Below are 15041 nucleotides of genomic sequence, written 5' to 3' on the forward strand. Positions count from 1 at the left end.
AAAACAGGCTTGGGGGAATGTAAGAATTAGTCCAACACATTCTCCAGCTTTTAAATGGCTGGCACCTTGACAATTCGTCTTAAGTCACAACCAAGAAAACAAGAACTCCCTGATCCTCACTGCCAGTAATTTTTCAGGAATGTAACAAGCAGAGCTGCGATAACAACTGGAATAAGTCTGAAATGTAGCTGTAAAACGATCTTCTTAACTTTAAGGGCCTTCACATTGCTGTGGCCATGGAAAGTGCTAGAGTGCTCTCGAGATGCATTTTAGAAATCAAGATTGATAGTATCAGGGAAACAGTGATGGAAAGATGCCTCTCCATGTAAAAAGAAAAGGGAATCAAGATTTCATTCTTCCACTTCTTGGAACTAAATTAAAAGCTGGGAGGGTGGGGAATGAGGACATGCACAGGAAGAACACAGCCAAAAAGCCTGCAAAACAAACACTGCTCAAGGCACACAGTACTGACTGTGTGAAAGAGCAGTATGATCTCAGTATCACAAAGTTTAGCTGCAAACCACCTCCTATACACAAAAAGCTTCTGATGCACTGTCCTGGGAGATGCCCAAATCACTGTTCTGCACCACAGCTCCTTTCAACTGCCTCCCTCAGCCATACCTATTAATGTGGTACACCTCCTGCACACACCACCAGTGTCCAAACAAAGGTTTCCACTGATTCCTACAAGCATCATCACCCTTCCAGCTCAACCATTGCTGAAGCAATGACCTCAAGGCTCAGCCTTAAGTCCTTCAGTCCCTTCACCACACCGATGGCCAGAAGCCACCGTCCTTCAGACCCGCACAGCGCCTTCAGGAACACTCCATGCTCTCAGCACAGCTTTGCCTGACTGTAATTACATCGCACATATACCCCTACAGGCCTTTTTTTCACCCCCCTCCACTACATTCACTCCTTTTTTCGCGCGTTTTCCATCCTCGGGGAGGCAGGGAAGGCCGTTCTTTCCCCCCCCCTCCCTCCCCTCAGCACCCCTCGCACTACCACACAGCACCCACGGTCCTCAGCCCAACCTGCCCCCCCCCCCCACCCAGCCCTGCCTCCTCCCCACCCCGCAGCGCTCGGGGCCTGCCCCTTCCCCTCAGCGCCGTATTCCAGGCACGTCCCTCGCTCCACAGCGAGAAGGGGAGGAGGGGAGAAGCCGCGGTGGCTCCAGCCGGACGACAGGCGGGGGGGCGGCCGCGGGGAGCCCCACACACACGACGCGGACGCCGCGGTACTCCGAGAGGCGAAAGGGAGCCGGGGAAGCCCCACTAAGGCAGAGCCCTCCGCTCCCCTCAGCGCTCCCCAAGCTGGACGCGGGCGGCTCTGCCTTTCTCCTGTTTGCCGGGCACCCACCTTGAGAGTGGGGTATTCCTGCACCTTCAAAGTCATTGAGAGCTGAGCAGCTGATTCCTGCACCGCCATCTTGGATCGGGCACCAGCCTCCCTCCTCCTCCCCCGCCCTCCCCAGCGCGGAGCGGAGGCAGCTACCTACAGCGCGCGCAGCATGCCGGGCAATAAAGGCCTTCCTCCGCCCCATCACTCATGGAGACGGCGCGAACCAACACCGCTCACTCTTGCCCGCCTACGCTGCTCCTCCTCCTCCCTCCCCCCCGCCGCCGCGCCGTGGTTCGCTCTGCGGAACGGTGGTGGCGGAAGAGCAATAGCGGGGCGAGAGGCACCAACCAATGAAGGCGGTCCTTTCACACGCTCCGTTTATGAGCTTTCATACCGCCTTAGAGCTTGAGAAGCCGCGCTTGATTGGATGGCGCTGTGGGAATGGGCGGGGTCGCCTAGAAACACGGACAAATCAAACGTCTGAGTTAAGGATTACGGCACAGGGATAGGCGGGATGTTTAGAGTTGATGGACATCGAACCGCCCAGTCAGTGTAGAAGAGGCGTTCACATTACCCAATCAGAATCTGTCACAGACATGAGTAGGCGGGACCTAAAAGTAAATTTTGCCGGTGACTTGAAACGGCCGTTTTAACGCTCTCTCGAGGTGTCCGGGAAAGGGAGGGGAGGGACGAGGGGCGGAGCCCAGCAGGGGCGGGTGTTGACAGGCAGGAGCCCGGCCCAACAGTGTCCTATCGCTCAGCTGACAGACAGGCGGCTGAGCGAATGGGAGGCGCGGCCAGAGATAAAGGGCGGGGCGGCATGCCCGTAGTGTGGCTCTATGCATATTGGCCGGGAGGGAAGGGAGGGGGCCGCCCTTAGTAAGTTCCGCGGGGTGGAGAGAGCGAGTGAGAGGCAGTGAGGCGGAGGCGGCGGGAAGAGGTTTAAATAGCGGAGATAGCGTGAGTCCCCCTTTCCTCAGTTCCCTTAGCCCGGCCCGGATCGGGCTCACCCTTCCCAACCTCTCGCTGAAGGGGGGCGGCCCGGAGCGTCTCCCTCACGGCTACGGGGAGGCCCCGACCCGGCGCCGAGTTCTACCGGTGAGGGGCGGGAGCGGCTGCCTCGCTCGTCGCCTTTCCCCGGGGCAGGGCTGGGAGAGGGCGGCTCCGGCCGTCGGCTCCGCTGCGGCCGTTGAAGCCTGAGGGTGCCGCCTCCTCAACCCGGGACTTCGCACCGGGTTCGTGTTTCGGAGGCTCTTTCTCAATGGGTTCCTCTCAGCGCACCGCACGGGGCCGTTCCGCTTCCACGAGTCCAGGGAGCGGTCCCGATGAGGAGCGGCGGTTCCGCGAGCGCACGGAGCGCGCTGGGACGGCGCCGTGCGGGGTGAAGGTGCCGCTACAATAGCGGTCCTCTACTCGGTGGTACGCGGGATCGGCTGCGGCTCCGCACGGCGCTGCTCCTCCTCTCCCGTGACCCCGGCACGGCCCGCAGTCCGGGCGCGGACGCGGGGCGACCCTGGGCTGTGCGGCCGGTGTAAAGCCGGTGGCCGCCCGTGTGGGACGATGTTGTCGTGTTTTCCCTCGTTTCCCTAAGCTGTGTAGTTGTGGGATTGCCAGCGTGCGGGAGAACGGGCTGCTCTGAAAGTAATGCCTCCTGTTTTACCACTCCGGCCCACGACATCGGGGCGGATGTTGGTGGAATGTCAGCACGGGTTGAACCTTCCCACCGATATCCCGTTACAGTTCGTTACCGTGTGACAGATGGCAGCAGAGGGGCACCCTGACAAAATGGCGTCTGACATGGAAATGTTCATGAGCCAAAGGTGTGTCGTTGCATTCCTCTGTGTAGAAAATAATGGTACCCATTGACATTCACTGATGCTCGCTGAACGTTTATAGAGACCAAACAGTGGACGTGGGCACTCACCGCCTCTTTGTGCTGCATTTGAGCTCTGGCAACGGTGGTTCACCTCTGCTAGTTCAGGTTTTTGAGCATGGTGCACAGTCTCTTGTTCATACCTGGCAAAAATGCATAGCTAATGGTGGTGACTGCACTGAAAAACAGTGTTTCATAGCTGAAATTTTGTGCTATCAAATAGTGCTTTGTTCTCTTTGTATCTGTTGTAGTTTCTGTTGGAATAAGTAGGAAACATTACTTTTGATGTGACCTATGTTTCTCTACAAAAGTTCTTTACAGAGAGAGTGGTGAGGTGTTGGAACAGGCTGCCCAGAGGTGCTGTGGATGCCCCATCCCTGGAGGTGTTCAAGGCCAGGTTGGATGGGGGCCCTGGGCAGCCTGATCTAGCATTACATGTGGAGGTTGGTGGCCCTGCATGTGGCAGGGGGTTGGAGATTCATGATCTTTGAGGTCCCTTCCAACCCTGGCCAATCTGTGACTCTGTGAAAGCAAGTTTCTTGATTTGAAAGAGAGAGCTGCTTTTCACAAATGTTTGTTGTTTAGAATGTTTGGTAGTGTTCTTCGTTTCCAGTGGACGTGGGCCCAGTTGTATTTTTCTCACCCATAGACTGGTGGTAATTAAAAGGAGACATGTGAAGTTGTGTTGCTGTGTGTTAGATTCTCTTCAGGTTTTGACTGCAAACTATTTGCTCATGTTCACTCTCAGCTCCCCTGATGCTGACCATTATCAGCAAATGTATGCCTGAACATAACATAACATGCCAAGCACATGCCAGATGCAAAGGCTTTGTTTAAAAGGTTTATTAGTAAATCCATTTGTAGTCGTTACACCTGGGATTAATGCTCATGTCCAGGCATGATCTTGGGGCCGGATTCGGCAGGAGGGTTGGTGTAAGGATGGCTCTGACTCCAGCAAGGCTCTGTGCAGGGAATGGTTTATGTGAGCTTGTCAAACTGAAAACTTAGCTCAGTTGTTGCTGAATTTAGGAACGTAATGGTATGGCATTCTTCCTGTTGTTCCAGTCTGCTTTAAATATTCTGTAAGCTAATATTTACAAGGAGATCTGCTGTTTAATATTCTATATCACTGATGTTACTCAACAGCTTTTCAACAGAACTGGGTGCACTTTTAACTCTTCAGATCCCTGTGTGATATGTGCAGGCACTGAAGAAGGGAGTCTTCCTGTGTAATTAGCCCAGCTGTGTATATATTTGTCCAAAAATCTGATTCACACAGACTTTTCATACGTGATGTCCTCAGTGGTCCTTTTTGTTAATACAGTAGTTGATGTAACGTAACACAAATGTTCTATGGATAAAGGCTGTGTGCTCAGGCTGGACCTGTCTTTAAGTTTGAGAATTACTGGTGATGGTTTGTCAGGCATTAGTAGCCAAAGTTAAAGGGCTTGCTTTGTGGAACAGATGGCCAAGTAACCATCATGTCAGAGAAAACAGCATGTATTCCGTGTATTCTTAGTTTAACACAAGAGGGAGCATGTCTAATCTTTAACCTTTAAATATTGCAACTTCGGAGAGGAAGCTTTAATTGTTGAGTGTCAACTAATTTATGTTCTAGGCTCCATGTACAAATATTGATACAACCTATTCATATTTCTGGCATGTTTTCAACTTTAGGTTCTAGTTGTTGATTTATAGTACAAATGCTGGCCTGGTAAATGTGGAGATGAGAACTAAGCTAATGATCTTTTGAGCTTGTTAAAATCTGTAGCTTCCTGCTGAATTTAACAAAATATTTATGGTTGTTTCTATTCGTGGATATGGTTATTCATATACAGAGGTTGTACTTTGTTCGTTAATATTAGGTTAATAAATGTCTTCTGCTTAACCTACCATACAAAGTTATCAAGCCCAGATTTAATTAAATTAAGTTCATTTTAATTGCCAGTATGGCTTTGCTTTTACAGGTCTTGTAAATCCTACTACTCTGTTCATAAATAAGAAACACAAATTTGGAACCATTAAGAAGGTTTACATACTGCATCTTGTTTATTTTTCTCTGTCCCCTAGTGGTGTAAATGGAATAAAAATCAGTTTCCATTTTGTATTTCTTGGTATTGTCCAGTTGAATAATCTGTTAATGCTTGTTCTTGTTTAGCATCTTACCAGTATATTAGCTGTTAATTACAATTAAGCAGAGCATACAGAATCCTCCATCCTTGTTTGAAGATGTCTTAGAGGCATTTCCAGTTGTTTTCCACTTTGCATTGATAGCCTCCATAGCAAGGTGGCAGAAGGGAATGTGCATTTCTGTCTTTTCTCTCTTTAGCACACAAAGCTGCTGTAGGGATTGGGTGTAAGGATTAGGTAGGACGGGGTGTTGCCACATAGACAAGGAAGAGCTGTCTTTCCTCTGTGTAGACAGGTAGTTATGGTGCTGTCCATGTTATAATGTGGAAGTGGAAGCCTCTGCTTTGTTCTTCTGGTGAGTTAAGATGTGTATGAGATAATTAGGACCTCACCTTTCACATTAATCTCTCTGAAGAATGGAAGTTCAATGTTATGTATTTTTTTTTTTTTTACCATCTACTGCATACATAACAAGGTGTTAATGGAAGTAGTTTGCCTTCAAAATATGCCCAGCAGCTCATTTGTGTTAGTAGGACAGAAATGTGAGGTGACCGATGCTATTTTCAGGTACCTTCAGATATTCAGGAGTTGTTACGATTTTTAGGAGATCTATGAGGATTTGGGAAATAAGTTCTTGGAGTATTTTGAGAGCTACTTATTGGGAAAATTGTTGCTGTGTTGAGTTATTCACAGCAACAGAGCATTTGTAAGGGGTTCCTCCACATGGATGGGTACAGTTTCATTTCATGTAATAGATATGAAACAGAGCTGCAGAATCAGAAACTCAGAGAGCAGGGAGCCTTCTTTCTATGAACAAGTGTTGATCTGCTGAGTTCTGTGAGGATAAATGGGCAAAAAGCACACTTGGGTTTCTTGCCCAACTGTTTTCATCTGTTTTACATTTTTACATTAAATGCACAATTTTACCTTAAAATAAACAACTGATGTGCAGATCAAACACATTGTTTTCTTATTTTAGCATGACTGTGAGGACACTTGGCTTATCAGAGGAAGATGCGGGTGTGCTCAGCAAGCAGCTGAGGCTCCAACATTGCCTGGATGGATGGGAACCAAGCCCTCAGCAGAGGCTGTGGGCAGCCCAGCAGTGTGAGCAGGCCGTGACAATTAGCAGGGATGGAGGAATTATTCCCTGCTTCCAAATTTCGGGTGTTAAAGGATCTGTGAATTTACTTTGATTTAAATATGTGTATATAGAGATGGAGGGGGCTGAAGTACACCACGTAGATAAAACGCTTGTGAAATTTCATTTTTAAAACAGCCCTATTTGCATTAAAAAACAACAACAACATTTGGGATGTGCTGCTCTGGTGGAAGTGCTCAGCCTGCTGTGCTCCTGTAACTTTGTGAGTGATGTGGGTGGGTGGGTTCGCGTGCACAGGGAGGGGGCTCACCTTGAAGCCCCCGTTGTAGCCGGCAGCACTTCGTTACAGCTCTGAGTCGCAGCCCCTGAGAAGTGGGGGGGCTGAGGAAGAAAGTGCTGACACAGCCCTAACTACGGAGCAGTGCCCTTCGTGCTGCTGCAGCGATTGTCCAGGCTGCGTTGTCTGCTTTCCTGTCATTGTGCCTCGCGTTCTTTTAATTCAGGGCATTTTTTAACTTTGTGAAAGTTTGCCATTATTTAAAGCCCGGAGCGGGTGGGAAGAGCAGAGCGGCGAGGCTGGAGGAGCGGGGACTTGTTCATCTCAGCCTGATCTTGTCAGTAACAGCCGAGCAGAGGGAGAGGGAGAGCAACTCCGGCTGGGGCAGCGCTCCAAAGGTTTGTCTGTTGTTTTTCTGCCGAAATTCCGCCTCGGTAGCGAAGCGTTCGGTATGCGGAGCGTTGCTCGCGATCCGCGGGTTCCGTAGTTGCGAATATGTGTGCGTTTCGGGGGCTGTTTGCCAAAGAGAAGCTTTGCCTGCTTGTGTGTGTGTATGTGTGTGTGTGTGTCGGGGAGAGCGAGTGTGTTACGGTCGGGAAACGCTGAAGAAGAAGAAACCCTGTTGGTTCTCCATGCAAATGACCGCTTTGGTTGTAACAAAAGCCTTGATGTTGGGCTTGGAAAAATGATCTGACAGTGTAACAACCCCAGGCCACTTTCGCCATGTTTTTGTTTATTCATGTTTCATTCCGTTTGCCGTCGCTATCGCCCAGATGTTCCCGATTTCCCCATTTTTTACACCTTTGTGCCTTTTTGGAGTTAGCAAGGAAATGTGTGCAAGAATGTTAACAAAACGGCGAGGTGTTGCAGATGTTTATACTTTAGTTCTTGTGCTCGCTGATCCTGGCAGAGGGATACCGTGCATATGAAGGAACGTAAGAAGCATCTGCTTTAACTGCCGAGCTTGTAATTTCCAAATGTGCCCATTGTAACTTGAATATTCGCATAAACAGATGAAGTGAGCACGTTCCCGGTGCGGTGGGGCCAGTCCAGAGCTCGTTTGTTTCCTAGGGAGGGGGAAAAAAAAGGCAGCGAGTAAGAACGAGGAAAGGAATATCTGTGACACACCATGTATGCTCCTAGATAAACTCCTGCCATCTCGGAGTGCCTTTAAATATTTGAACAGCTTCTGTTAAGTCAAATAAAATTGGTTACCATGAGAGACAAAAAGTGTAATGGAATAGTTGGGCACACGGATGAAAACCTGAATGTAAAATTGCTTCAGAACCATTCCAAGAATTGAATTAGGCTGAAAATCTTTTTAATAACAGTCATAGTAACACGTTTAAAGGTTGGAGCTTCTGAGATCCTGGAAAACAACACAGTACAGAGGCAGCAGAGGTGGATGGCATGTTCTTTTGCGGTCGCATAAATCGAAATGTAATCATCTACTAATGATATTAAAATCAATCTGTTTTTAGGATTTTATGCTTGTTGAGTGTATCAAAGCATACACAAATAAAAATCTTTAATCTTAAAGGACAATGATTCAATGTCCGGAGCCAGTGGTTAAATCAGATGTGGTAACTATGGTGAGAGGTAAAGTTACTTAGCTTCTCACAGACCATGCATATGTGGATTTCTTTTTTGTATAATGGAGATTAAGGAGAAAAGGATTAGAGAATCTACAGAGAAATTTTGAGCAGGAAACCTGTAGCCTTGCTCTGGGAATTAGCACAGAGGAGGCTTTTAGAACAGAGGCAGGATGGAAGTAAACACTCCTGTAATATATATTGATGATAATTCTAGAAAGGAATCTTTCTGCTTGGGAATATCAACAGCAGCTCACGCAGGAATGAAATCAATCCTCTCCACATGAAAACAATCCTCCTACTCCAAGAAAAACAAATAATCAAAACCCAGCATAGATCTTTACCAAGTGACAGCATAAAATCAGGTGAAGTCTGATATTCTGAATTAACTCATTTTTAGGCTATTGCAGAATAAAGCAATATTGATTATTTGGACTGCACAGCACTCCTATTTTTCATCCCTCAGGTGATATGTATTTAGGGTTTCTCTGAGAAACTTCAAAAATGGCGGTCGTACGAAGTGGGAAAACTAAATCAGAGTTGAGTATTTTAGCCAGTAAATACTGGGGGAGTTTGGACTGCAGCCAGAGAGACTCTGACCTTGTTTCTGGTTTTCCTTGAGTTGAGAGGGTGCAGCATTAGCACGGGCTTTTCAGGGAGGAATTTGAGATTATGCTGATCAGCTCAGGGGGTTGTGGGTAGGATCGCCGTGCCTGCCTGTAAGTGGTGCGTTCTGAGAATTTCTTGGGTTACAAATGAATGGCTATTGGGAATATATAGGAAACAGAAAGAGGAGAGGTCAGGCTTCGTTTCCAGTAGGGCAGGGCCATTTCTCACAGCACATGCGCTATTACAGTGTAGAGACAGGTTGGGATTAAGAGGTGTTCAGCTTCCTGCTCACAGAGGTTAAAACTTTCAAGATGTTACGCCTCTTGTTAGAAGCATCTTTGACTAAAAAAAATTAATAATAATAAATAAATATTAAAGTTCTGAGCTTCCCCTCCCTGCTAATGTAGTGACTGGAAAGAAAGCCTATGGAAGTCCACAAGAGATCTAGGAATTCAGTGTAGTTCGTACACTTGTTATTAAAACTCTGAAGATATTTGTGGGCTTGCTAGGAAACCTCTTTCAGGCCTTTGTGGGTCATAATCCCATGCTTTCCTTTCTCAGCTGTTGTCAGTGTGTTATCAGATACTGTTCAGGAGAGCCCATTCACTGCTACAGTGCTGCACTGTGTTAAACATGTGAATGGAATGTGCATTTTTGGACTTCAGGCAAGCTGATAAGTAATAGGCCCAACTGCACTGTAATTCAGGTTGATTACGGATCTTTATCACTGTAGAGACCACAAATTTTATTAATTTTTCTTTTTAAATTGTCGTCCCTTGAAAAATATTAAAACACACAAAATGATATTATGCCCTAAGTGGGAGACAGAGAAAGAAAAGGATTCCTTATTGTTGTAGTAGGGGACAATACTTTGCTTTTTTCTTTTGTTGGAGTTGACATTAGACTTGGATAAGTACATTGTTATTGCATTCATAATCATTATTTCTGATGAAATTTTATATTGACACAAAAAGCTTCCATACACTAGAACAAAACTCAGATTTAGCTGCTGATACATGATAATTAATTTAATTGTTCAATGTATTTTTGAATTGTTTTATCATTTTTCTTCATGAGGGCCATGCTGTGTGTAAGAGATATGCCTGATAAGTCACGTTCAGGACACTGTACAGCCTCATGGATAAGACAGTGGAAGTATTGTCTTTGCTTTGCTATTAGATTGAGTCAAATCCATTCTCCTTTGTTTCTTCATCCTTCAAGATGATAATTCTTTCTAAAGTGCTTCAGTATCTTTTGATGAAATTTTGAGACAAGCATTATTTTTGTTTTGGAGGGACACGCAACCAGTGGATGGTGTTTACTCATATAATGCTTTAATATTTGCTATGAAAGTCATTAATCACTAAAATAGATCACTATTTATTTAATAATGAAGTGTATCCAGGAAGAATCCCAGGGACAGTGCTGATGATGCATTTCCAGAATGCGGCTATTTCTGAAACTCTCCAGGTAGCTGGTTATCAGGTGGCTGGTTCATACCTTGATATTGAGTCCTGGCAGAGTGTCAATCTTGAGTATTGGCAGAGTCTCTTAACATTTAGAACAAGAGATGGGTCTTAACTGACTTGCCCAGCTGTTCTGCTGAGATTCAGCCAGAAGTGTAGTTTTAGCATCATCTTAGGATGTTGGGATGTGGGGGAAAAGGGACACTATATCCCCTGCAGCCTGTGTTAGCTGCAGAAAGGGAGCTTCTGGCCTTCTCAATTGTATTTGAAGATTGCAAAGGCAAGAAATTGAGAATTTCACTGCAAACAGCTGTGCTTGTGTTCAAACAGATGACAAGTTTCAGTTAAGTCATTGGATCTTCAGAAGTTGAGTGAAGATTTGAGGATTCAGTTTTACAATATTTGTCGTGTTCTGCTTGTACGTGCAATGGAAATGTGTGTGGAAATTCTTCAGTGCTGAGCTGGCCAGAGGTGTTTGAGACATGATTCTCACTCCATTTTCACTTCATATAAAGCTATCTAAATAGGTTTCAACTGCAGTGTAGGGTGGATGGAACAGCTTAGTGTTGAAAGAATGTGAAGCAAAGTTTAGAGAGAATTAGTGTGAACTGTCAGCCTGTACAGGTTGTTCATCACAGTTCATGGTATGGTGATTTGCCAAGGGCTGATAAATTTATCAATAAAGCCCTTGCTCAAGAGGAGCAGGTAAATATTAAATTGAACAAATTGTGGTTGGAAATACAAATTGTCTTACAATTCCACTGTTTCCTTCACGTGTTTCTCTCTTGAATTATCTGTTAGTATCTTTACCTGCTACAGTAAATTTTGTTACTGAAAATGGTCACCCGCTGCATTCTGTTCTTGGGTGTAGTTGAAAAAGACCCAACACTCGAAAATACAATTTTGTAGTTTGAAGAGTAAGTTAATTCTAAAAAAAATCTTCAGAATTTTAAAAATAAAATGTCTTTATCAGTTTTCTGTTTGTCAGGAATGTTTTTTCTTCATCTGAAGAACAAGCCGATATGGCTTAGTTTGTGAAATGTGTTTATACAATGATATTTTCTCTCCACGCAGTGCCTGGAATATGTCTTAGAGCATAAATAATAGGATAAATAAAAGTTTTGGTATCCAATCAGCTTCTGTTTATCTTTTTCTGTAAGAAGTGTGGGTAAGGAGAAGGGATTTCTGGCTTTGAGAAACTGTGTGCCCTGTCTGGAAGATTCTGATGTTTCTTAGCTTGGTAAATCTTAGAACCACAACTGTTGATGGTTTTCCTTTAATAAAGATCAGGTGTGTTTTCTGTGGAAGTCATTATAGCTATTGCTTTGTTGTTAATGCATTTCTCTCCCTTTCTAACCATGCTTGGGGTGAGGAAGGGTATCCAGTGAGGTTGTGAACTGGTAACGCCTGTAGAGGTTGGAATAACCTCCCTGTGTTTTGCAAGAAAATAATGACATTTTTAAAGCTTTTGTGTGGCCCTTTTTCTTAAATCTGTCCTATCTGTCGTCTTTTCCTTGTTTTGCTGCCTGATACTCCTCCAAGAAAAACATAGCATGATATTTTCTTACATCTTTAACTGCCAAACGTATGGGAGCGTGGATGCAATCTCTTGTTGTTTATGCTACTGTATGACAGAAAAGTAGAGGTAGAAGTCAGTAATAAATTAATAGATAATCTTGAGTACTTTTAAGCATATTATCTTTGCTGTTGTTGTTGTTTCCTTTTTTTAAACATCCACTCTCCTTTCACCCTCCATTGCTGCTGTGAGGGAGTGATATCAGTGTCACAGCCATTCTGGCTTTTCAGCATAAGTGATGTGAATTTGATCTAATGCAGTTAGTATATCATTCTTCAGGCCCTCTGGTAGGAATAGATAGGAAAAACAAAAGCCATAATATCCTCCAGTGTGAGCTGAGAGAAGGTGACCAGTGGAATTTTGACAGAGAAGCAGTTGGATTAATTTGTTATACTTGAGCTCTTGCCTTTTGGCTGATCTGTTCACCCAAAATCTTGGCACAGAATTTAAAGAAAAGACCCTTTGTCAAAGTATCTGGGAAGGATGCTCTTGAGAAAGCTGCCATTTCCCATTCTGCTCAGTAACTGTGGGACAGGAAATTGGCTCTGCAGATTCTTACCCCCTGGGAAGTCAGACTGAGGAAAGTCAAGATCGTGGTAGGGTCACTGCTGTATGAAAGCTAAGCAGATGAAATCCTCTAATCTATTTAAGATAAACTGTATTACTTGGAGCCCTAAATTGTTAGGCTGGTGAAGATGTCAAAAACAAGATGACAGTCATTCCTGTAGGAGCAATTTGAAATCTAACTTTACTGATCCTGACATCACTGTATCAAAACAAACTCTCTTATATTTTGATTGTAGGTCAAAGTTTCTGGACCTTATTGATACTTATTTTGAAGAGACTTAATTAAATGTAGGTCTCACTGCTTTCTACTGCTACGTTCACCCATGAAAGATAGGGACTGTGGAACTGCTGGGAAAAAGATTGCTTGCTCCCATTGGGCATGGAGGGGGATAATGCTGCAGGGGACAGGAAGTGAGCAGTAGTGTAAGAAAGGGTAGTTTCAAGTTTCTCCTTAGCTTTGTATGGCAAAATTGATAGACACAAAATGAGGAGATATGGCAGACATTTAAATCAGTTTTGAATGTCATTTAAAGTTTGCAGTGCTTGCTTTTTTTCAGCTTTGATTTTCACTACATCTCTCTTTGTTCATCTTTTTTTTTTTCTTTTCAGTTTTATCATGATTTTATAGTGTTTTGTCTTACAGTAATATATTCTAAACATAGTATTATTATTATTATTATTGTTATTGTAATTTAAAGCTCACAGTGATAACTTTGCTTGCTAGTCACACACTTCTCAGAAATGTCAGTAAGATTTTCTGTCCCTTTGGATGTATTTCCACTAAGGGCAATGCCTGAATAAAATAAAGAAAGGTACAGCAGTTTAATCTTGAGGTGATAAATAATAGATTGTGATTGTCTAGATCCATCTTGAGGTAAACACAGAGTCTGTTAGCAAGCTGAAGATGTAGGCTAGAGTTTTCTGTATGGAGAGGTGTATGAGATAAAATGTTAAGCTGACCTTTCTAAAACATCAGCAGCACCTTCTGATGAAAACTGTGACTGGTCTTGGAAGTTCCTCAGTGTGTTTGTTCGCTTCTGTCTCATTAAAATACATGTAAGTATTTTCTATTCCAGCGTTGTGATTTTGGAAGCATTTTTCCATCTTCATAGCAATGGTGGACAAGATTATTTGAGTATTTTAGTTGGTGATCCCCAAATTGTTTGGATGAAGGTCCAATCTAAAAATCTTTTCTACTGATTTAGAAGCGTGAATGAAATATTCTGACTCTTGAAAGTGAAGGTTGAAGTGTGAGGAGCACAAACCATGTGAACAGCTGGGCTCGTAGTGTTTTCAGGAAGCCACTTCTCTGTGTGTGCCAACCACTTCCATACTGTTGTGTGCTGTGGGTTCTGACAGTATCTCAGGATCTTCATAATAAAACATCAGTTGGAGAAGAAATGATCTGGGCATGAAACAGTGGCTTCTTTCATATCTTGTGCCAATTCCTTCCAACTTTTCCTTGAAGTTAGAGCACTGTTCCTTTCTTGATATGTTGATAATCTTGTTTTATAGAAATTAAGGTGTTGTTTTTGTCTGCATTCTTAACTGTAATATTCAGTCTAGAATACTTCTGTATCCTAGGAAGAGTGTTGTCTTCAATTCATCATTTAGCTTTACACTCAAATTATCAAATTGTTTTAGCATTTGTCATCTTCACTAATGGATTTGTAGAGCACTTTTTTAGTGGTACAAGTATCCATTTCTAAGAAAATGCCCACTGCAACTTCACAATTCTTTCCTAAATTGGTAACTGACATGAAATTGCTTGTAGATGGCAGTAACCAAATTTCTTAAATTCTGGAAGATGCTGTGCATGTACTGACATCCCCAAAGCCAAAGTGTACCTAAAATTGTCATCAAGATTTTTTTTGAGCCAACAGCTATTTTGTTGTGAGTGTGGAAAAGTCTCTTTTGTTAATAGGTCATTACCAATGCTGACTTAGAAATGACAGTCATTATCATTGCAAATAGTAACCACTGAATATGTGATGGAAAACACCCAAAGCAGGCTATTTAATGCCAAGTGGTTAAAAACATGCAGTGCAAATGTTAATTTGTCCTGTCATCTTGGGTAGTTAGCATAGCATCTGATGAGGTAGTAAACCTGTTTTTCTCTTCAATTTGCTTTTTTTGTTATTAGCAGTTTTAGTGTCTGTTTAGAGCTTTGGAATCACAGAATTGTAGGGGTTGGAAGGGACCTCTGGAGCTCATCTAGTCCAATGCAGTGAAAAGCACAGTGTAAACAAGAAGGGTTACAGACATCAAATAGTTGTAATAAGAGTTGTTTGAAGAATATTGTAAAATTGTGGTTCAGATTTGGTGCACTTTGATGACAGGGATTTTATGTATTTCTTCAGCACAGGATTGCAGCAAAATTCTGATTGAAATAGTGTTATGCCCAGCTACTTGTCAAAATAATCTGTCCAGATGTAATAGCTGACATTTCTCTTTATCCTAATGACTACATTGTTTAGTTTCACTACTGTGAAAGTTTTCCATAGTTTG

At 43.8% G+C, this 15041-nt stretch overlaps 2 protein-coding genes across 7 annotated transcripts in view; one reads left to right on the top strand and one right to left on the bottom strand.

Moving 5' to 3' along the window:
- MAEA (macrophage erythroblast attacher, E3 ubiquitin ligase) overlaps positions 1-1696 on the bottom strand; it is a 47049-nt gene extending 45353 nt beyond the window's left edge. Inside the window, exon 1 of one of the 4 annotated variants that reach the window (XM_048942494.1) lies at positions 1499-1696. In XM_048942494.1, coding sequence (XP_048798451.1) covers positions 1499-1543 — 45 coding nt within the window. In that variant the 5' untranslated portion in view covers positions 1544-1696. The other 3 variants (XM_048942496.1, XM_048942493.1, XM_048942495.1) reach the window with 3 other exon arrangements.
- A 519-nt stretch (positions 1697-2215) lies between these two features.
- Positions 2216-15041, top strand: part of CTBP1 (C-terminal binding protein 1) — a 219911-nt gene continuing 207085 nt past the window's right edge. The window contains exon 1 of one of the 3 annotated variants that reach the window (XM_048942487.1): positions 2216-2301. The gene's annotated coding sequence lies outside the window, so the exon portion shown is untranslated. Of the gene's footprint in view, positions 2302-6888; positions 7122-15041 lie in introns of those variants that run through there. The other 2 variants (XM_048942488.1, XM_048942486.1) reach the window with 2 other exon arrangements.

Source organism: Lagopus muta, chromosome 4 (genome assembly GCF_023343835.1).
Source record: "Lagopus muta isolate bLagMut1 chromosome 4, bLagMut1 primary, whole genome shotgun sequence".
In the NCBI taxonomy this organism is placed as follows: domain Eukaryota; kingdom Metazoa; phylum Chordata; class Aves; order Galliformes; family Phasianidae; genus Lagopus; species Lagopus muta.